At 36.7% G+C, this 23,640-nt stretch overlaps 1 protein-coding gene across 5 annotated transcripts in view; it reads right to left on the bottom strand.

The window, feature by feature from the left end:
* Positions 1–23,640, bottom strand: part of LOC129258957 (uncharacterized) — a 59,140-nt gene that overhangs the window by 22,386 nt on the left and 13,114 nt on the right. For 2 of the 5 annotated variants that reach the window (XM_054897206.2, XM_054897210.2), the window contains exons 3-7: positions 16,792–16,895; positions 9,817–9,906; positions 7,216–7,264; positions 4,793–5,466; positions 183–242 (exon numbers count right to left, since the gene is read on the bottom strand). In XM_054897206.2, the coding sequence (XP_054753181.2) occupies positions 183–242; positions 4,793–5,466; positions 7,216–7,264; positions 9,817–9,906; positions 16,792–16,895 (977 nt within the window). The remainder of the gene's footprint in view (positions 1–182; positions 243–4,792; positions 5,467–7,215; positions 7,265–9,816; positions 9,907–16,791; positions 16,896–23,640) is intronic. The other 3 variants (XM_054897208.2, XM_054897211.2, XM_054897207.2) reach the window with 2 other exon arrangements.

Genomic DNA, 23,640 nt, shown 5'->3' with positions numbered 1-23,640 from the left:
TAAAGTAAAACTCAAAGAAAGGAATGACTCATCTTGAGAATGACTTTACCCCCCCCCCCCTCAAAAAAAAACAAAAAAAACATCATAAATCTATAAAAAAAATCAATCCAATTTGAATAAATGAATAAACAATTACCCTTGATATGATGATTATTGTATGATAGATTAGTAAATAAAATTACCTGATTAAGATAAGGAGGCATCTGAGATTCCTCTGGTACTCTTGTTAACGTTGCTTGGGTCTAGATAGTAAGGAACAAACAACAACTTTATACTACTGATGAAAATAATGAAATGAAAACCAACAATTGGAAAAGATATCTCTAGAAATAGAAATAGAGTCACAGAAATAGAGTCACATTGCCGAAGTGAAAGAGAGAGAAGGAAAAACAATCAAAAGATTTTTTTTCAGGCAAAAATGATTTCATAACATCTCCAGGTGTGGCTAAGTTGATCAATTTGACCAGAATCCTTAAAACAAAGCAATATTTTGTTTACAGAGTCGATTGGATTTGAGGCTTCAAAGGAAAAATACTGTAATACTGTAGACCAATGAATTTCTTTAGATTAACATACAAAAGTAACTAAAATCTACAAATTTGCACTGACTAACTTATAACAGGACTTAAGACGTCAATGGCAAATCATTAAGACATCATTAAACATGATCCATGACATCATAATGACATCATTATGACGTTGTGAGTTTGTCCGACACAACTCTGAACATTTTTCCTAGACCTGAAGCGATTAATAAGCATTGGCAAACCATTATGACATTTAACATAACTTATGACATCATAATGACATCATCATGATGTCATGAGTTTGTTAGTGCACCTCTGAATATTTTCTGAGACTCGAAGCATATTAATGTGCATTTACTTTTTAATTTGTCTTGCTGTATATAAAAGTAAAAACTGAATATTATAATCATTATCATATTTATGGGGGTCATAGGGGAAGTTCACCCTTACAATATGTTGGTTTTAATGCCAGGTAAAGATTTTAAAGGGGGAAACAGAGATTGACAGAAGGGGCGGGAAGAGAGTGCAGTGTGAAAAAAGAGGGGAGGGAAGGGAAGGTAAGTGAGAGAGGGATGTAAATAAAGAGGGGAAGAGAGAGAGAAGAGAGAAAATAAAAAGGAGAGAGAAAGAAAGGAGTAAGAGGCATGGAATGGAAGAAGAAAGGTTCCACTAGTTACGCACAAAGTGGTTTGAGCTCTCATTACACCCTCCTTATAACCATCACCTTTGATAAACACTGCACAAGTTTAACTTCCATCTCCAATATTCCATGCCAAGAAATGTAGTAGAGTATATGCACAAGAATGATATAAAGGGACGCTGACTCTGACAGAACACAGTGCAATGCACTTACATCCAAGATGGGACACATTACCATTTGGTCTACAACCGTTTTGTCTTACTTCCATTTGGTCTAATCCTTTTAATCAACAACCGATGCATCTACTAACAATGTGGTGTAATTGCCATTCAGCCAATTAAAGCTTTCTCTGAATTTCCAGTAAGGCTTCACCCATTCCGACTAATATCCCCTTAGTGGTTTAGTCTACATGGTCAGATAAACTGTTTTATAATAATAATAATAGCTGGATTTATAAAGCGCTTTTTGCCAGAGGATACAAAGCGCTGCTACTACTACCCTGGCTTTAGCCCGAGCTACCATCACCGGCGCTCAGTGCATGCAAGGAATTACTCCTGCCGTGTACGCATTCACCTCAACCCTGGGTCGAGTGCAGCACAGTGTGGATAAATTTCTTGCTGAAGGAAAACACGCCATGGCTATGATTCGAACCCACGACCCTCTGTTTCAAAGGCAAGAGTCAGAACCACTAGACCACGATGCACCCACAGGTCAGGTAATCAATCAGGTTATTTTATTTCTTAATCTATCATTTTGTTTTAATGATCATAATTATCAAGAATAACTGTTTATGAACAAAATTTTTATAAAGTACAAACTAATAAGCAGACAAGGTGGACATTCGACAAAATGGATATTACACCACCCATACAGTTAGACCAAGTGAACATTTGGACCAAATGGTAATTATACCAAACTGATAATAAACCAAGGCCCAATAACACAATGGTTAGAAATTAATTGCTTAATGAAATGGCCTATCGAGATCATCGTTACATGCGGATTTTGCTCAGTAGACTGACTAGGAACCAATCAGAATTGTTCTTTCAAATTAGCGATTAATCGCAAAGTTTTGTGTTGTTGGGCACAAATGTCTTTAGCCATGATTGTATTAGACAAATAGATTGCAGGTCTACCAAGAGGATACCAACCCACAATGCAACACTCATCTACTAAGGACACCCTGATTTCAACTTTTTTCTCCAATGATAGAGGAAGCATTAGATTTATCAATTGATTTAATTTTGGGCAAAAAGTACAGCAGTATCTTGAAATAGCAGGATACGTAATTATTAATTCCATTTGGATTGATTATTTTTGTTTATATTATCTTATGTACATCTTCAGGAGTGTTGAGGAAATATTAGTTTGATCATGGATATAACAGTGTCTGAAGGATTTCTTTCCAATTCGCATCAGACATTTTACAATCAGTGGAAGCATTAACGGTCTGTGCATTCACATCACTGCCAAATTGGCAACAGTTTGAAGACAAGTTCCATGGTTACCTTGTGTTTACTACCTAGAATATTCAAAGCCATTTAACTTTGACAGATATTCCATTCATATTAATTATATACACGCATCTGTAAATATTAAGAGCATTATGGAAGTTTTTCATTTCTTTCTGGCATGCATTAGGTAGGAGCTCTCATCAAAGAAAGGATACATTTATCTTGGCATAGGATGGAGAAACATATTAAAAACTTCCTAATTCCTATTAGATTTTTGCCAAAATCTGTATAATGATACATATCACACTAGTGAAGAACCACTTTGAGTGAACCATTTCAACAAAGTGTTTTTGTGTATCTTTATACATTCAACACTTATCAAGTCTGGGTATAGTGTTTCGTTATACCGTTTGAATATTTTAATTTTCATGTGTAACTTCTGTGCTGAATCAGATGCTCAATCACTTTGATTCTCAGAAGCTAAATAATAATAATAGGCATTTATATAGCGCCATCTATCTAGAAATATTCTTTATTCAAGTTTTGTTTTCCTACGCACGCAGTCCAGAGTACACTCGATTCTATGCAGTTTTCTGTCGTGGTAAATTTTCAAGGCAAGCGTGCGCGAGAGTTTGTTTACACATTTATCGCGGAGGATTGTGGGTAATTGGCGGAGCAGACTCGCCTCGCGAGTCTGATCCACAAGCTACGGCTGAGTGAGAACACGGTATTATTGTAATACTATCTTTCATGGAATACTGGATTGTGATTGGCTGTAGAATATGGCATATTGCTCCAACAGCCAATCAAAAGCCAGTATTCCATAAGACTGACTAACTTTAGTATTATAGTAGCTCTTCATGGAATACTGGATTTTGATTGGCTGTTGAATATGGCACGTTGCTCCAACAGCTAATCAATAGTCAGTATTCCATGAGATTACTATAACAGCAAGTTTCTATCACAGTAATACCGGTTCTGTATAAACATTCATGCTAAACTTATGCAGTGGAAGACAGGGTAAACTATCAACTTAGACAGAGGTGAAAACAGATTAAAAGAAGGGTAGCTCCTGCCTACTAATCTTACAGAATATACAGAAAACATACAAATAGGTTATCAAACAATGTGCAGTGGCAATTGAGTTTGTGATGATGTTAAAAGGGAGTTCACTACACGTATGCACAACATGCATTATACTGAAGGGATTAGGAGTATTATTACAGAAAATAGGGGTTTCATCAAGTGACAGAACAGAGACAAGTAGTGGAATGTTATACTAAGGATCAGTATGAAAATACCCGAAAATTAATTCATTATTTATCCATGCAAGGTGTGTTAAGGCTAGAAAGTTTCAAAGTACGGTACCCAGTGTCATGTTACAACACAACATACATGATACAACAAGCTCTCAGCGAGTGGCCGACTTTCAATGATTAATTGCGTTCATTGTGATCTTTGCACAAGACTGAGAAAGAGTATGAAACGCATAGACTACTAAAATAAGCAGACAGAAATCGATCCAGTCAAGAATTGAATGTCATGGTTTTGCAATTAAAAGCAAAAATGGAAAGAGCTATAATAGACATTAATCTCATCTTGTGGCAAGACAGATTTACAAGTGTTGTATATTGCTTGTTTAAACTACTTTAATGAACAAAAAAAGAAAGTGAAATGCTTTTAAAGAGATCAAGATGATTCTCTGTATAAGGATAACGGTAATTATTGAGCTGACCTTTCTCCCAACCCCATCCATACAGTAGAGGAAAAATTGAGAATTCACTTCCAAAATAAATGTATTTCACAAATTTTTATATCCTGGAGTCTTCTAGTAAAAGACACTTGGTGTGAAAATGCAAAGGGTTGTAATTCTAAGAAAATTTTGAGTAAGATGTGAAGATCACTGCATAAATCAAGACATGGGTGAGAAAATGTATCTATTAGTCCATTGAGCCCTTTGGCTGTTATAATGTGGGTTAGGGTCTATGGAAGACATGTGTTTAACAGAAATCAAATTTGGTTAAATCTAGCATCTTGTTTCTTCTGTCTTGTTTTGAAAACGGAAGATATTTTTTGAAAATTAATAACACCTATACGATTCTAAGAAGATATAATACATTGTGTTGTAACAATGACAAGAGTGAGAAGTGAGAGTAAGAGAGGGTGATTACCTGTGCAAGTGCATGTGCAGGAGGGAGGTGGTCTTCGGAGGAATGGGCGTTCCAGAAATCGATTGGCCCCACCCCACTTACCGATACCGATCCCGAGGGGGTGGTCGCCTCCGTCGTCGAGTCTCCATCGCCGTTCTCCTCGTCGCTGGTCTCGTCATTGGAATGCGCATCAATGTTCTGCACCACCGTGCTTTCCGTTAACTCCATGATAGGTTCATTCAGCTGCTTGCCCTCGACGTATCGTGAGTCCGAGCTCAACCTCTTTACCCTACAGCCGTCATCGGCGGATAAGTTCTTGACGATCACCCCGTCTCCGAGCATGTTCTCCCGCGTTATCCTCACCCTCTCCCGCTCGCTGAATTTCTCGATGGGTAACGACAGATCGGGCTGGCTGCTCCCGTCTCCGTCTTCGTCTCTCCTTGGAGGACTCTCCAGGCCCTGAGAGATTCTGGAAGGTGATGGCGAAGGGGATCTCAGCAGCGATGACGACGACGATGACGAAATCACCAACCTGCCGTCCTCGATGTCGGCCTCTACAACGTGGCCCTGTGGAAGTCTGTCCTCGTTGTTTCTTCGCTTGGTGTCCTTATAGATTTTATCGGAATAGTACGGAGGTGGGGTTTCTTCAGTGGGTGTGTCATAGTCATGAGAAGGGAATGCAGGCACTGAGTTTCCTTTAGATAAAACAAATTTAAATGGTAGGTTATTTCTAAATTGAAAGCGATGCTTATCAATTCTTATAATTTCCCTTTGTAAACTTTTATATTCATGCACTTTGTTAATACGCTCTGGCCGAGTAATGAGTAATAAATAATTGTCATAGAGTGGCGGACTCTTTTTTATTTATTTATTATATATTTTTTTGTATTCTTTACACAATCGTCACATTTTTGGCATTACTTTGTTATAATCAATTTACTTACCTGTCCTCTCCTCATTAAGACCGATTTTTTTTCTGGATCCTGCAGACTTAACAAGCTTTGCTTTTTTATGCAGGTTCCCTCATATTTCACTCTTTTAAATTGTCTTTAATTCAAAATCGCTATTTTGTCTAATTTGAATTAATTGTTATGCCTTGTCTGATTTGTATTCTCATAAGTTTTCTGATATTGTTTCATAATTTTGTTTGTACTTGTGAAATATGTGAAATAAAATAAAATAAAATCAAATCAAATCAAATGAAGGTTACTTTAATTTATACACATGACCAAACTATTTTCCTATATACTCCTCTCTTCACATTATGTATGCGGGAAAGTTATGCTTTTTTTGGAGGGAGGTGGGGGGGGGGGGGGGTTCAGCACAAATATCAGCATTAGCTTGAAGTTGGGTTTCATAGTAGTGTATACTCTCAGGTAAAACATAATATTCTGATAACTTGGGAACATGAGTTATTCTACTTATATTCTATATGTCATGTCTTTAGGTTGTTAACCTCACTTACCAACATATTGCTTTGCTTGCTCTTCTATTCGAAAAGCAGATCTGGTGAAAATTAATCCACCAACTTCTTTCTCATAGCTTCTTTAACTTGTATATCAATTACATGCTAAATGTATTTTCAGTTACAAATCTGCAGTCACTACAATGTTGAGACAGTACCTTATGTATGACATCATTACCAGGTGATTTTTTTTTAGAAAAGGTGCGCATCATGAAATGAGAGAGAATTCTGACATTTGTTCAGAGCTTTGCAAACAAAATTAAACACATTCACATAGGTGCCAAACTCTTGAAATGAAAAACATTTTGTCAAGCAATAAAAGAGCAGAAATTTTGTTGGAAAATCATATAGTGCAGACATACAGAGTGATATGCAAATACTTAAAATGGTATTGTTCAATGCAATGCCTCACCGAAAAGAGTAAATTTGCATGAAGATCCACTAGCATGCAACAAGTGATATGGTCAGACAATGAGCTGGAGTACGGCCATACACACCCAAAAAAAGAAACAATCTAGAGCCCAATTGCATAACATTAACTATGAAAGTAACATGAAATCTTGATTTGGTTGGCTGTTTAGCAACTTTTTTTACCATGGTACTTACCACAGTAGAGTTTATCATACGGCTAAATTTCAGGCAACCACGGTCCTATTGCACAAAGGCTAACGATCGATCATATGCTTGATTTTCACTAGTAATCGTACATTGTGATCAATGCAATCAATTGTAAAGGTAGTCTTCTATACTGACTGCTAAGCTTTGTGTTACGATCTCCATTATGGATAGCAATGAACTAGTAAATCCGACTTTGCTAGGAAATTTCACAAAATAATAAATACTCAACCGCTGGCAAGCATGTGAACTTAATAGATATTGAAATTAAAATAAAATTGTTTTTGCTACTCACGTGCAGACAAGCAAACTTAATAGAAACTTGCAAACATGCTCATCGATTAATTTTAAAAAAAATTGATACCTTTATTATGTCTGTCTTTGTCTATGCGTTTCCGCTCACCTGTGTATCTCTGAAAAGATGATAGGAGAAATGAAGGAAGAAAATGAGAACGTTAGATCGAGGATACGAAAGCAGTGACTCAAGTCACAGCCGAGTGATGTTTCAATGTTTAACCTTGGCGTGGGAGTGGGTTACTGGGGCTCGGAGGGAACGTGCCTTGTTGGAACATTCACAGCTTCCTGGAGGGGGAACACTAAACTGGTTGGAGATAAGAAAATCGATCGAAAAAATGTTCTGGGATATTTTGATAGAAAATGGGAGCAGCAATGATGCATAGAATTTGTAGGATGCTCTAATAGTAGTCTCAATAGCCTTGTGGGGAAGCATCTGAATTATATTGCATTAAAGGGATGGTCCGGGCTGAAAATATTTATATCTAAATAAATAGAGTAAAATTCACAGAGTAAAATGCAGAAACTTTCATCAAAATCGGATAACAAATAATGAAGTTATTGAATTTTAAAGTTTAGCTATATTTTGTGAAAACAGTTAAATGCATTTCGTCATGAATATTCATTAGGTGGGCTGATGATGTCATATCCCCACTTTCCCTTTTCTTATGTTCTTACATGAAATCATAAATGTTTCATTTTTTCAAACATGTGTAAATTATGTGTCTACATTATGATGAAATAAGTTGTGGTTATAAATAACTAATGCACTTTCACTTGTCAATCCAATTGCTTTAGTTCTTGGTAGAAATTTTTTGAATAAACCTATTTTCATATAATAAAATACATAAGAACAAGTGGGGATATGACATCATCAGCCCACCTATTGAAACTTTATAAAGACATGCCTAGAACAGTTTCACCGGAATGCAAATTTATAAAATTCAATAACTTTGTTATTTGTTAACCAATTTTGATCAAATTTTCAGCATTTTGCCTCATGAATTTTTTACTCTTTTTATTGAGAAATAAATATATTTTGCCTGGACCATGCCTTTAAGTTATGAAACAGATTTCAAAATTTTAAATATTTTTGTTTAAATTTAAGATCATTCTCAGCAGTACTTCCTTATCACAGTTTACTGGGTACTTGAACAAGAAATGATTATAAAAATGATAAGCAACCCCTACATCCTACCCCCGTTGAACATAATGCAATTCAAGAATAACGGACAATTTTCCATAGACCCTAGCCAGAGTTACTGTGGATGCAGGGCCGAATAGACTAATAACTCAGGGCAATGTCCTGAAGTACTTAACAGATATAGTATTACCAAAGTCATCAGATAATTAGAATAATTGTAATTTGTACAAATATCAAGTGTCATCAAATGAAAAATTAACCTTAATGGCCAAAACTGCATCCAAATTTCCCCAAAGGCCGATATTAAAAAAAAAATCTATTAACATCTTCTAATCTTTATACACTGTTGAGTTATTTTTTTCATTAACTTAAAAAACTTAAAAATGTATCATCACCATCATCAACATCACCACCACCACCACCACCACCATCATCACTAACAAAATCATCATCATCATCATGACAATCATAATCTAAAGGGGAAGTTTTCATACATAATCAATTTCCCTTTACATCACAATTAATTTTTAGGGGATAACCGTACAATGCTAAAATACTTCCAACAATACCATTTGCATGAATATCAATGACATTCTCTTAAGAGCAAGAAAAGGTCAACTATTACAATCACAGAAACTCAACATTGTATCCCCTTCTTTTGACGTGTTGTGAGATACAATATACAAATGTCTACAACTGCAGATTATACTATGATAGTTTCAGTATCTAAATTGTGCAATTTATCATTGCAAACACAGGGAAAACCCAAGTAGGGATTCCCTATATTCTGTGTTTTTTTTAATCAAAGTGATATCTGTAAGTTATTAAAGATAAAATATTTTTGACTTGTAGTTGTCAAACGGATTGATCGTGATGTAGATTTTTGTCATAAATGAATACAAGGGATTCAGGGTTATTTTGTATCTGAATTTAAGGAATTAGGTGCTCATTTTGTGTGTGAATGCAACAGATTAGGGGTTGATTTTTTCAGAATATGAGAGAAAAATATTGTTTTTTGTCTACTAAAAGGCGAGGAGGGCACAAGGATTTATTTTTGTCTGAATGCAAGGGAACAGAGATTTATATTTGTCTGAATGCAAGGGGAAATCGATTAATTTTGTTCTAAATACAAGGGGAAAATGGATTTAATTTATTTCTAAATGCATAGGAAAAGAGGTTACTTTTGTGTCTTAAATGAAGGAAAAGGGGCTTATTTTGTGTCTGAATTCAAGGGGATCGGGCTTTATTTTTGTGTCTGATTACTTTGTCTGAACACAAGAGATGAAGGGGTTATTTTGTGTCTAAATGCAAAGGAACAGGGATTTATTTTTGTCTGACCGCAAGGGGACAATGGGGTCTTACTTGTTTCTGAATGCAGAAGAATGCAGGTTGTTGTTTTTGTTTTTACTCAACCCTTGGGAAGCAGGGATTATTTTGTGTCTGAATACAAAGAAACGTGTATTTAATTTGCATGTGAATGCATGGGAATACCAGTTTATTTTGTGTGTGAATGCAAGTATTGATCACCTGATCTCTTGAAGCTCCACCATTGGGTACGTATGACCCTAACGTCATGGTGCCTTGCACTCTCCTCTTCTCTCGCTCTTTCTCGTAAACCTGTAATCAAGAGAATGAAGAAAAAAGAGAGAAATTGAAATTAATCCATGCAAATTTTATTCAAAAATGGTGAGTGAACCATTAATTCATAAGAGAATGTCATAAGAATGTCAGGTTGGATGCTTCCAAAAAACAATATCTTAAACCATGAGGAGTCACAGAGATAGAGATTGCCTAACATAGCAAGCAGTTCAACTGCACCATCCAGTACAAGCACTGGACACAAAAATCACCTGTATTAGTCTTCAAGTGTGAAGGACACAGGTCTACCCTGAAGAAGAAGTAGACAAGTAAGCTGCTTTCACAATCAAATTCTCAAGAAACTTTTCAACGCAACAAAGGAATGATTGTGTCAACATTTTAATCACACTCACATAATGATAATGATTCTTTACCATGTTTCTTTAGATTATATTCTGGACTCTGGTTTCATACAAAACCTGGTCTTTATACCTCAGTCACATTTCCCCTCCAGCAGCTATACGGCGAGTCAAAAACAGCAGTTTTCTTCATTTTTATTCAAACCACCTACATGTATATGTAGCTGGTACAAAACACGTTAAAACCGCTATTTTCGACTGGCCATACGGCCGCCATAGGGGATATGTGACTGAGGTATAAGTTGTGCTTTAAAGGACAAGTCCACCCCAGAAAATTTTTTATTTGAATAAACAGAGAAAAATCAATCAAGCACAACACTTAAAATTTCATCAAAATTGGATGTGAAATAAGAAAGTTATGCTTATTTTTCACAAAACAGTTATATGCAGAAATCAGTAAAATGCAAATGAGAGAGTTGATGATGTCCCCCACTCACTATTTCTTTTGTTTGTTATTGTTTGAATTATACAATGTTTCATTTTTTAACAGATTTGGCAATAATGACCAACTTGAATGATGCACATGATGTTAAGACAACAGTAATCCACATATGTAGGGAGGAATAAATCTTTTCTTCACATGACAATGAGGAAGAAATTGAAGTATTTCATATTTCAAATTATGAAATACAAAAGAAATAGGGAGTGGGTGACGTCATCAGTCCCCTCATTTGCATACTGACCAGGGTGAGCATATAACTATTTTGCGAAATTAAGCAAACTTTTTAAATGTTGTAACTTTCTAATTTTACATCCGATTTTGATGAAACTTTCAGGGTTATGCTTGTTGGGTCTTTCTCCTTTTATTCAAGCCAACTTTTTGTTGGGGTGGACTTGTCCTTTAACTATAGATAGCCAATGGAGAGACAAATCTCTGATGGCACAAGTTTTAATAACAGCTCATTCCACACTCAAATCATTCATAAATGTCTGGGGATGACAACCAAAATGGCTCTCTTCATAATTAGCAAAATAAGAAACATGTACAATCTTAACAAACTTGACATAATTATTAAAGAGTTAGACCACAGCCTTAGTTATACTGGAGTTCTGATTATGGGCCTAAGTTTGAATTCCAAAAACTTCCTTCAGTCTGAACGGGCACTCAATGTCACTTCCAAGGGGGTAGTTATCAGAATAATGATCTCCCATGGTGACCTAAGGGAGGGGAAACTTTCTGACTCACCTTTTTCTTTCGATCTGATAAAAAAAGTTCTTCTTGCCACTAAAAACAACCCGCACTTATACTTTCTCTACAGCCTTCTCATTAAAGGCCAAGTGTGTGAAAAATGTAATTTGATGTAAGCTGATCAATACATTTAAAGTAAATTGGTTTTAAGAAAAAAAATCTACATTTGATGCAAAGAAGAAAGATAAGCCATATATACCAAAGGACTTTGCTAATTACCAACTGAACTGTCTATAGATGAGCAAAATAAAGCTGATTTTTTTTTAATGATTTATTTTTAGTGTTTGACAAGCCTTGTCAGAGGGGAGATTTTTTTACCCTTACAAATACAATAACCAATATCAGGCAAAGTGATAAATATAAAAAATAACAATAATGGATAAATCAAATCAAATTGTTTCACTAGCCAAGTAGAAAGTGGGCTTATTATTTGTAAGACAAAGATTTTTATAAGAACACAGGGACCACTCGGAAGTCACAACTACCACAATAGCTTTATCATGTCTGCTCAATCTATTATTCTGCATTTGGGCCTCAGAAGACCATTGCATGCACGAGACAGCTTCCATAAACAAAACCAATATCATTTATTCAGCTACTTAACACAAATGTGAGGTTTGGATTGTAATCCAATATTCTTTAATTTGTAAAGGAATGACAGCGGTTTGCCAAAAGTTTCAGGACAGAAGTAGTATGCCGACAATTTCAGCAATACCTAAGACATTGCGGTTTCTTGGTCTTTGCCCTTTTGTCCAAAAACAAGGAAGAGAAATGAAAAGGAGAGATCAGTCCACATTTGAATACATATCTAGAAAAGACCAGAAAAGTAGAAAATATTTCAGGGTACGATTACCCAAAACAAACTAGCAACTTTGAAATTCACTATGCAGCAACTCTTTGTTGTTTTGTGTGTGTGTGCAAACTCCTTATTGACTACTCAATTATCTAATTCCTATAGATTTTATACAGGGATCATTCAGTTCCTATAGCCAACAGGTTAACTTACTTTTTCAATGTCCCCTTACATACATGCAGGGGCGTATCCAGAATTTGTCAGAAATGGGGGGACAAAAATTTTCCAACAAAGGGGAGGGACGTCAACGGTCATCACCACTTTCAGAAGCTTCACTTTCTCAATCAAAAACCTTTCTGACAAGTTAAATGGATCCTTGCCTACAAACATCTATTTCTATGAACACGCACTTCATGAGCACCTGTATAAAAGCTCTAAAGTAGCACTTCTTTCTAGCAGAACACCTAGTGCACCTCTATTTCTGTCTTGTCATTAATCCCTTTGACCTTGTTAGGTCTCCAGGAGGGGTGAGAGGGCTTCAGGAAGACGAAGATAAGTCAGCAACGATTAGTTTGAACTTCAGGTGCTTCCCGCTCAGCCAATCCAAGTTTGCGATTAATGTATTAATCATGGTCCTGTTTCACGAAAATGTCATCAATGATATAGGTAAAAATTAAGCCAGGTGCAGATTCACTGGGACTTTATTTGTTGCTTGTCTAATTTTTCTATGAGTAATTGAAGTCCCTTTTCTTATGTAAGAACCATTTTCATACATTTTAGTGTTGTTATTATTGCTTCTCAGGGTCCCATAACACAAAAATTAGCCATGATTAGAGGGAGGGGGGGGGGTTCTGTCCTGGAAAGTAACAAATTTTCATGCCGGACCTAACACAGACTGACAGGTTGACAATCCTGGATGACCCACATTCCATACCTAAAGTAGTAATTGAACAGGTATCATTTATGACAACTCTTTAACAATCACCTTCACATAGAGTTGCCTTTTAATTTTACTAAATTTCAGGCTTCTGCTGCAGTCACATTTCCCCTACATTGTCCGCATGGTAAGTCGAAAACAGCCGTTATATGGATTTCTTTTCGAACCATACACAGAAAAATGATAAAAACGGCTGTTTTCGACTCACCTTATGGTTATCGTAGGCGAAATGTGACAGCACCATTAACCCTTAACGTGCCATGAACACATATCTGTACATCCACTGGAGTGCCACGAACACATTTTCGAGCAATGGTCATACAGCTATTGTTATGTCTATTGCATTTTGAGGAGTGCATTGCATGCATGAGTGATTCCATTGTTCAGTTCAGCTTATGGTCAAGAGGTTTAACATTATTGTCTCAGGAGTGATTCCCTTTATTATATAAATAAAATAATTAAATATAGACTCTCTGAAAAAATTGGCACTCGCTGATTACAGTGAATGGCACATTAAGAGTTAATAGTGCCCCGGAATAGAATAATGCATCACAGACCTAGCTACTTTGTCTTTAATGTGACTGAATCATTAGGAATACTAATGACTGATCATACCCTAAGGAGCATTAAGGGTGTGTCCACCCATCCCCCCCCCCCAACACACACCCCATCCCTGCGGATAAACACCGATCACAGGCACTAACAGACTTTGCAATGGAGGAACCTACATGGAGGAGTGAGGCGGATCTAGAAGACAAGGTTTATTTCCAATTCGTCTCATGCCAATTCGTCCACTCGTCTACTATCATTTGGTCTTCTATCAGTTCGTTCACTCACCACATGGTCTACTTTCATTCAGTCTAATGCCAATCTGTCTAATAACCAGTTGGTCCAATAGCCATTTAGTCCTTATACCATTTGGCCTAATTGGACTAAGTGTTAAATTGTGCAAAATGAATGAAAATGAAATGGATATTAGACCAACTGATTATGAGACGAAATGGTCATGGACGAAATGGTGATTAGACAAAGTGATGATTGGACCAAATGGTAGTTAGACAAAATGTTGATGGACTAAATGAAAGTAGACCATGTGGTGAGTGGACGAGTTGGCAGTGGACGAATTGGCAATTTACCGAAAAGAATGGTGTAGAAAGGGTCACACAACATTTGCCCCGGGCTTTATTTCATCTACAATATCGAGTTTGGGTATCAATAGGGTTTTATGTTAGGTTTAGGATAGGGTATAGCGTTAAATCCAGGGTTGAAGTTGGCGATTCCATTGGTGTGTGTAATTTGCAGTGGAGCAATTTTCACCGAAGCAAATGTAATGGAACCTTGGAAAGAGCGAGATGCGCCATAACAACAACTCACATTAATTACAGGAGTTAGACTTCTCATTCTGGAGCTAACTCATACAGTAAATGAGAAAACAATATGGAACACACAGGTTGTGAATCTGATTTAAAGAAAAGATGAAATGGTCGAGAATCAAAGAAGTTAAGAAATCAAAAGAGATCTTCCTTGCTGAATAATAAGGAGCTGTAAGATGTGTAAAAGAGGTGGACATAAAAATACAAGAGGGGATTGAGAAACAAGAGGGGGGTTGAGTCAGTCTGAAAATAGAAGTAGAAGGAAACACGAATAAATGGCAAAAGCCATAAAAGAAAAGAATTAAAGTGACTGAAAGAAATTTGGCATTCAATCAATCATGACTTTGAAAGAAAGAAAAAAACGAAAAGAGAGAGGTAACAGAAAGATCGAGGAAAAGATACTGTACAACGAAACATTAATCATCAACAAGAGGAATCTCAAAGTCAGATTAATCTTGGGAACATGACAATGTTTCCATTTGACACGCAAGCTCTCCAAACCCCTGCACCCTAAGTGGAAACAAGAGTAAAAAATCTGCCAAGAAAATGTGCATCCTCCTAATGAATATGCACTTCGTGAGGCGAAGAAACATTAGTCAGTGAAAATTCCTTCCTGGATGTGGATGTCATCACCAAGGGGGAAAGTGAGAGGGCTAACATTTATCCACAGGAAGCTAGGGGTTTCCCCTTCTCCTGCTCACTAGCATCCTATTCTCACGATATCCTCAAGCACTTCTTCTCAACAAGGGCAAGGCTCTTTACATCCGATGTAGTCGATGATTTCATGGAAACACAAGTCAATGTCCCGTATACTTAACCTCCATTGTGCCATCGACGAGTAGGTGCTGAATCCTTATTAGCTTTCAGAGTGTCAAGTACAACCTTACATATTCAGTAATTACCGGATGTACTTAATAATTCCCTTAAATATTTCAATAAATCATCACAAACTTTGTGTCAAGAATCTTTTTGGGAATTCCCTCAAAGAATCAGCTTTGGTCATCTGACCATGGCTATTCAAACAGAGCCCTTGCTCATTTTTCTCTTTCTTAATTCCTCTCTTCTTCATAAACAAAAGTTACATTACCCATACCTCTCATTACTTTTCTTTCTTATTCCCTTTCTTCCTGCTCTTCCAGTATTTACTCCCTTTTGTCCTATTTCTCTTCTCCAATTTATTTTAAAAAATATCATAGATGAGGTTGCCCCCTGCCCCCTAGTGTAGCAGTGCCCCTGAATGCATATGAATCTCCACATTACACTAAATTAACCAGAGATGACTAGCAATTAGAGAAGACTAATTATCGTAAAATGAAAGCTGCATGATTCCAGGAAACCTTGTCCATGTGGTTACAAGAGCTGAGCCATGTGAAGTATTAGGCCTTTGACATTTTCCTGATGGGGGGGGGGGGGGTCATAAACCAGTCTGTTAAGTGCCCGAGCCAGGTCACCATTTCTAGTTGCGTCATATGTGTCACCAAGTGTGTCAAAGAACTCTTCATCATCTGACCAGCTTGAGTCAGTAATGTGGGCTTGTCTTGGGCTCTATTTTACTATTGGCCATCCAATGTATAAAATGTATCTGTCTTGTTATTTTTAAATTGTTCCTCTATTGCTACTTGTTCCATACAATGATGCAAAACAAAGTCACAAGTCGGTACATTTTCAAACGATCATTGTCATTTAATATAACGATAAAAACAAACGATTCGAGCGCAAACAATAAGAGACGCATCTACTCTTGGCCTAATTGTAGAAACTTATTTAAATCTGAATATAAGAAGTTTCAAATGGGGAAATAATTTTTAAGTCAACAAGGAAACACGCCTTATGGAGAGTGGCAAATAAGCTTCCAATTTGACATCTCTAAATCCAAGTAAATCCAATAAGTATTTAGAAAAGTATGATTATACAAAATTTTACAAAATACAAAATATTGTGCTGTGTTATAATAGCACAGCCTCCATCCATTTCTTTATTTGAATTATCTCATTTGGAGTGAATTGGGCTCTACATTTCCGTAAAAAAGGAAGAACATGGCTACAGAGTGATTCAAGCACAAAACCTCACCTTTGACTTTGGGCAAGATCTGAGGATTTGCGCCACTTCCTGACCTTAGAACAGATAAGTGGAATATGCTGATCATGGCCATACTCCAATGTTCATGCTAGCAGTTGACCAAAGCTAATAAAAGCGTTAAATGTTTGACTCACCCTATTCCAAAGTTCATCTTCTCCTATTTGACCTCCCTTGAACTCCGTCATGATGTTAGCCAACTCCTCACATGTCAGATTGCAATTCACTGCTAGCCATTCATCTGAAGAAGGAAAAAACAACATTTCCAATATTTTCATTAATAAAAAGACAAAAGACTTTCAGTGAACGAAAATTTCAAATAACATGGAATTTATATTTAGCTGTACGATTATGTAATACTCCGATTATGAAGCACTGTAGAGTAATGGAAGCAAGGAAATTATAAAATATGAAAGCTTCAGTATGTCCATATTATTAAAGCGTTTCCTCAATAAGGTATTTCATGTGATTTGATACTGTCATGGTCAACATTGACCCCGTTCTCATTACACTTTCTAAAACTAGTTTACTGGAAACCGCTTCAGGAAACCAGTTTGGAAGATCGCTTCGCGCTAGCATTCCCAGTTGATAACCCGAAAGTGGTTTTCAAAATCACTTCACGTGAAGCAATCTTGTTGCTACGGGAACAATCTCAGTGGAATGACACGTTTTGTGCGAAATTTGAAACCGCAGCATAGGCACTCTACACACAGCGTGTAGAGAAGCGTGCTCAAGATGTATGAAGATTGCTTCCCTAAGAATGGTTGTGTCCTCACTTACGCTAAAACCAGTTTAAGGAGGCAAAGCAATCTTGAAAACTACATCGCAAGGTGGTTTTGCAAGATCGCTGCGACTGTTCTCATTACACATTACTAGTTTCCACTAACTAGTTTCCAGTAAACTAGTTCAGGAAGGTAGTGAGAACGTTGTCATTGTTCACACAACCTCATTTACTCTTGACACTCTCTGGAAGGGGTTGTGGGCTTGGCAAGGGGGCAGGGGGAGGGGTCTTTCATATTCTATGGTATGAGGAACGAAGGTGAACGAGTAGGATATGTTCCCTTCTATAGAAATAAAAAATGGCCGATACCTGCTGGCTATCAATTTATTTTGTGTACAGCTGACAAAACCCATAGATTAAAAAAGCTATTTTAGAACCATTTAAATAACAAGATTAATTATTTAGGAGCCTTTGTAAACACATGTCCTACCTGATATCAAAGCTGTGAGACAAGGTGCCAATTATACACGGACGAATTAAAGGAAAAGACTAAGTCTTAATTTGACTCATGCTCCCTTCTCATCTATTTAATCCTCCGTAAGCAATTTGGATTTTGGTTTGACTACAAAAAGCGTAACCAACTGACCATTCGCTGGTGTGTCACTAGTTATATATACCCTGTTCACATTGATAAGACAGCAGGATCTAGCCTGTGATATCTTTAAAGTGAAAACAGGGCAAACCTCATCTACACTGCCCAGCAGATTACCTTTTTGTAGAAGTTCAAACTTAGCACACTTTGAGGGGTATGCTCATAGATAGTCTGTAGGTAATTACCACTGGTGAGTGGGTGATGCTACTAACTATCACCTTAAAGTGACTAATGTCCAGGGGATACAGTCTTCTACTGAGGAAGTGAGAGAACATTGCACTGCACTCGACCAAGGTAAGGTGAATCTGTCCTAGTAAGATTTTCAATTCCCTGGATGCACTGAGCACTGCTGATGAAGCAGCAGCTCAAGCCAAAGCCAAGATAATGAGATTTGCGCATTATTTCCTCTGAAGAAGCACGATATAAATCTAGCTTTTATTCCTGTTATTATTATTTTATTGAAAAAATGTAAATCCAATGGTCCAAACAGTACAATAGATGTATGGTTTTTAATCACATACAAATGCACACTTATCTAAGCTCATTTAAGTGTGAATATGGATAAGCAATATACACTCAAAGAGTGCAATGCACTTTTATTAAGATAACTTATACCAGATTTCCATTTTGAGATACTTTATGAGGGTTGTGATACTGGATTAAAGTCATTGGTCTGTATTCTAAAGTCAGGCTTAACTTAGACCACTGTCTAACTCTGTGCTAAAATTATGGGCAGTAAAACGTTTCAAAATTTTGTTTACAGTGAATGCTCATGTTAACTGTGCTCTTAACTAATTATTTAATAGTGAAGACAATTGTCATACTTATTCTTCCCAGGCAGTTAATAATGTTTTGGGAGTCAGATGAGCTGATACATTGAACCTCTACTGTTAGAGATTTATGTACAAACTGGCTCTCCATAGTTAAACCACAACTTTAAACCAGGGTTTAATTTAAACCTGAGTTCAGAATACGGGCCATTAAGTCTAGAAATCAGCAGCACACATCTTTATCTGATCAATATGCTGAACAATAATTCAAAACAGTTCATTTTCAATAAATCATACAGCAAAAGATTCTTGATGAGGAATAGTACAAGAACGTGCACATAGACCTCCCAACACCCTGAACATACCTACTGTGGTTTGATGACCGAACCCCTACCCCCTAAAAAAAAATTAAATTCCTTAGATTTTCCAACAAAATGCAGTACAATAGAGTACCGAAGTGTGACGTCATCAATTTTTTTTTCTTTTGTATTTTACAGTTTTTGTTACTTTATTTCGGTTGGTTCCTCAAATTTAAAACCAGGCAAATAATTCATTAACTTCAATGGGGCTATTTATGTACTCATGAGGTCATATATTGGGGCCCCATGGACAGATTCCCACCAAATTTGGGCTGTGGGGGTTTTTCATCATGCCCCACAGAAATATGGCAAAAAAACTGAAATGCAAAACACATATTTTGTGATGTCATCATTTCTGTACTCTATATACAAGGTTAAAATGCCTGTCGGACTGTGAAATCAGTCTGAATTTGAACAATCCAGTGATTCTTCAAAAGCTGAAACTCAAAGTCACAAATGATTGAGCTAGTGTCACTCAAATTATTTCTGTCACATACATCAACACTCCAGTGCAACCAATTTTCTTTGAGAACAAGTATATGATGACGATAACGAGTCCCGAGCAATGGACTCCTTAAACAGATAATCAATGCCATTTCCTTAATGGGAAATGGGGTAAAGATCTCCTCACACAATCTACGTCATCCTCCAGCAAGATCAGCCGATTGAAAGTCAAGTCTTGGACTTATTTGAAAAGGTGCCTTCAATCATGGACCTATTACGAATGGACATTCAACGAATCCCCTCCTTTGACACAGAGACCGTCGCCGCTAATCCTTTTATAAACAGAGCGCTGGCAGCTGACACCCATCAAGCCGGTCGTAAAAAACGCTTTCACCATGCTCTCACTGATGGACAGCGGAAATCAATTGTACGCTGCTCCTACACATTGCGATGTTGTTCGTTCACTTTATCAACAGCAACGCACAGCAGCGAACGTTAGCGCTATGAAAATGATAGCAGAAACAAGAAAACAGGCGTGCATAAACGTATTTTTTACGTACATCGCTAACAACCGGAAATGAAATGCATTGACATCACCTTGCAGATCCGTATATCTATGGCAAAAAAGCACTTGAAATTTGACGAAAAAATCTGCGGAAAAACGTTAAAATTTCATCTTTTTCGGACAGTATTGATGTCGATAGTAGCGCTTACCTTCGGTCAGAAGTTGATTTTCATTTGGGCATAAAATTCCACAGGATTGATGAAATTTAACAGGATTTTTTTTTGATGGACAGACGACAATCGCACATTATAGACAGCCTAAAATAATGTACTGAAAAACCGGATATGAATTGCGCATTGCATTCTAGGTAATGTAGGGACTTTCCTTTTGGCAATCGAGGCTAAAACATGACCGCCTTTGGTCGAAAGAGGGCCAGTGATCGATCGGTGACGATCAGTGGGCGAAAGGAGCTTGTGTAAACAATCGCCCCGGGCGGTGGTCGTAAAAACCGCGTAAAGAGAAAGTTAAGGGTTAGACAGCGATTTTGACAGCTGGAAACAGGTGGTGGTCATAAAATACTCTCGTTGAATGTCCATTCGTAATAGGTCCATGCTTCAATATCCATGACTTTTTATAATACTTGAAGAGATTCCTTTTTTTCTATCGAGAGCTAGTATAACTGTCATGGTTCCCAATCATGCTTTGGATTGAAAGAACACTTTTTTGTTAAAGGTGGGTTTTTTTGTTTCTCTGTCTCACACAAACCTGAATTAAAAAGAAATTCAATTTTACAATTTCATTTCGTATTTTTAATTTGCGCATTGTTTGTTATTTACTAGCTGAACATGCTGAATTGAAATTTGAATTGAAATTGAAATTAATAGTTTAATTCATCTTTACATTTTACATTTCCAATCTGTGCATAGTTCTTTTTTTTTTGCTACCTGACCATGCTTACAATACTATTCATTATAACAACAATATACATAATGTATTCTACCTAGGTGCCTATTTGGTTATGCAGAAATTATGATTACCCTGGCTTTTAGTTTAGCTGTAGCTGGCTTTTCCAAGTGTTATTAAGTCATAAATTATAAACAAAGAATCCTCACCACAATACTCCTGTCTATTAAAAGGGCTTATCATAGGATAATTCTTACAATCCCAGTTTTGTGCACCTACATTATCGCGCCTGTCAGTAGACGAACAGATGCAAAGAGACTGCTATGCTCTTTGAAAACGCTTCCTCAGATCTTAATTGGGAAATGATCCTGTTGGCATCGCATTAAAACAATAGGGTGGGACTGAGGAATTAAAGGAGCCACGGATCAGGGGGTAAGGGGAAGTGAGTGACCTGCTTAATTTCCTTATTTCATTGTTCATAATTGGTAAGGTATTGGTTATCTGTTGGAGAAATATTGGGGAACACTTAGGGATTATTGTCACAAGGGTACCCATAATAGAAAATGCCTGGTCAATTTATCATAATACAGATATCAAAGATTTCTCTAAAAAATACTACAGGCATAACGGATCACAAATGATAAATGATAAATTTTATTGTAAACATGCTAATTTCAGCCTTCTGGCTGTGTAACATGTATTGTTTTAATATGAAATAAACCATGATTGAATTGAAATCAGAATTTGAAAAAAGCTGATAACAAAATATTCCTGATATAACAAATCCACATCTCTTTAAAAATCAATTGTGCAGCTTGACACGCTTTTGCATGATTTATGCTCTAACAATTTTAATCATTCGATTATCTTCGTTTTTTTCCTTGGTTAAACAGTTCTGAACTCCTTGTTTTATATCAAAATACAATGTACTTCCCGTTTGTCAGGGGCTTAAAACTTATTCACATTAATGGGATACAAATTACTTTATCATTTATTCTAAATCTAATTTTGATTCATTTGTGAAACTTGGGCTTAGATCCAATCATTGTTCAGTATCGTGCAATCACATACCAGTATGATACAGCACTGCAAGCTAACAGCAAAATAAATGATAGGTTTGACAGATTCCTGTTATTCTAGTACAGATTTGTCAGAATTGTAGTTGTACTGAGCATAATCAAAGTAAAACAGAGAATTTTGTAGGGATATTTCATGCATCAAGTCAATTTTAAGTAGGACAGACTCTGTTTTTACTAGAACAGTACTAGTGTCTGTGAGCCGCAAACACTGGTATATACTGTAGACTGGTCCCGGGGGGGGGGGGGGGGCACCCTTAACAAGTATTGGAAAGAAAACGGTACCCTTGACAAGTATTTCATGAATTGACCCCCAAGTACAATGATATCTTATGTGTTATGTCATGGACGTGACCACGGACGTATGTTCGGCTTTACCTTTACTTTCATTGGGTTTAGTACCACCCCACACGCCTCGCTCAAATCGGACCCTCAACACGTAGTGTTGGGGCAAAAAGACATTTTAGTCTTTTATGTACCCTCGCAAAGTGGATCGTAAAAACGTAGTTTCCCTAGCGAAATATATACCCTTTTTTTATTATTTTAGTGTTTTTACACCTTTATTACATTACGTATGTAACATGCCCTATCTTGAAAAAGCGATCCTTTTTACATGTTTTTTGGTCAAACATGGTATCCACTTGTCAATGGAAGTGCCCCCCCCTCCCCCCGGGTTTCACCCTTTTCTCTCTATATCAGTATAACATAAGCTGAAATATTATAACAGAGTGGTCAGCGATCCAAATATACATAAAGTGACACTTAAATTGTGACTCGGTTATTGTGTTGTGTCCTTCTCGTGCAATATTTTATATAATTCATAATCTAAGAAGGCAATAATTGGCAAGTAGTCAAGAAGGAAAGCATATAAGTACAACTTGGGAGGCATTAATTGACTTAGTAGTTCTTTAGGGGGTAGAAATAGGATATTGGAGATAACGCAATCGACCAGATCAGACTACCGGTAAATTCAGACCTTGGGGGCACCAAAAATGCCTTTAAAATAACAACATAAAGGAAAGGGGCACACAAAAAAGAGGGAATACATCAACCTTATTGTTAAAAGAAATAGGTTCAGCACTTCAATTTGTGCTTTGTCAAATGGCCGGCCAATGTAAGACCTATACAAAGGTTCTCGGCCTTACAGATACATCAGCCTTGACTCTGACAATGGCTTTGAAGCTGTTAAAAAAAGGGGATGCTCAAGATATCTTTTTGTTATACCATCATTTTGTAAATACAATAATTAATATTCAAACATCTTTCTAGGGCTAATAGTTTCTCAAAGTGACAAGCATTTTTTTGTTTGCTTGTAGTTTTGCGAAGTATTGTTTTTCAATCCCTTCTCTAGACAAAGATTTAGCTTTTTTCACATTTTTTTCTGTGATCAAACCTTTTTCTGCAGAACACTTTGCTGAGGAGCATGTTCAAACAAAGGAGAATAGTTAATGATTTTCAAAGTGTTTTTTGGGGGGGGGTGGGAGGGGATTGACCAATACGTTTTTATTCTTATTGCTCTATATAAAGCATTTTCTATAATCTCAATCATGTAAAAC

Source organism: Lytechinus pictus, chromosome 4 (genome assembly GCF_037042905.1).
Source record: "Lytechinus pictus isolate F3 Inbred chromosome 4, Lp3.0, whole genome shotgun sequence".
Classification (NCBI taxonomy): Eukaryota; Metazoa; Echinodermata; class Echinoidea; order Temnopleuroida; family Toxopneustidae; genus Lytechinus; species Lytechinus pictus.
Note: the sequence above shows the minus strand (reverse complement) of the source record. Positions and strands in the feature narration are given on the sequence as shown.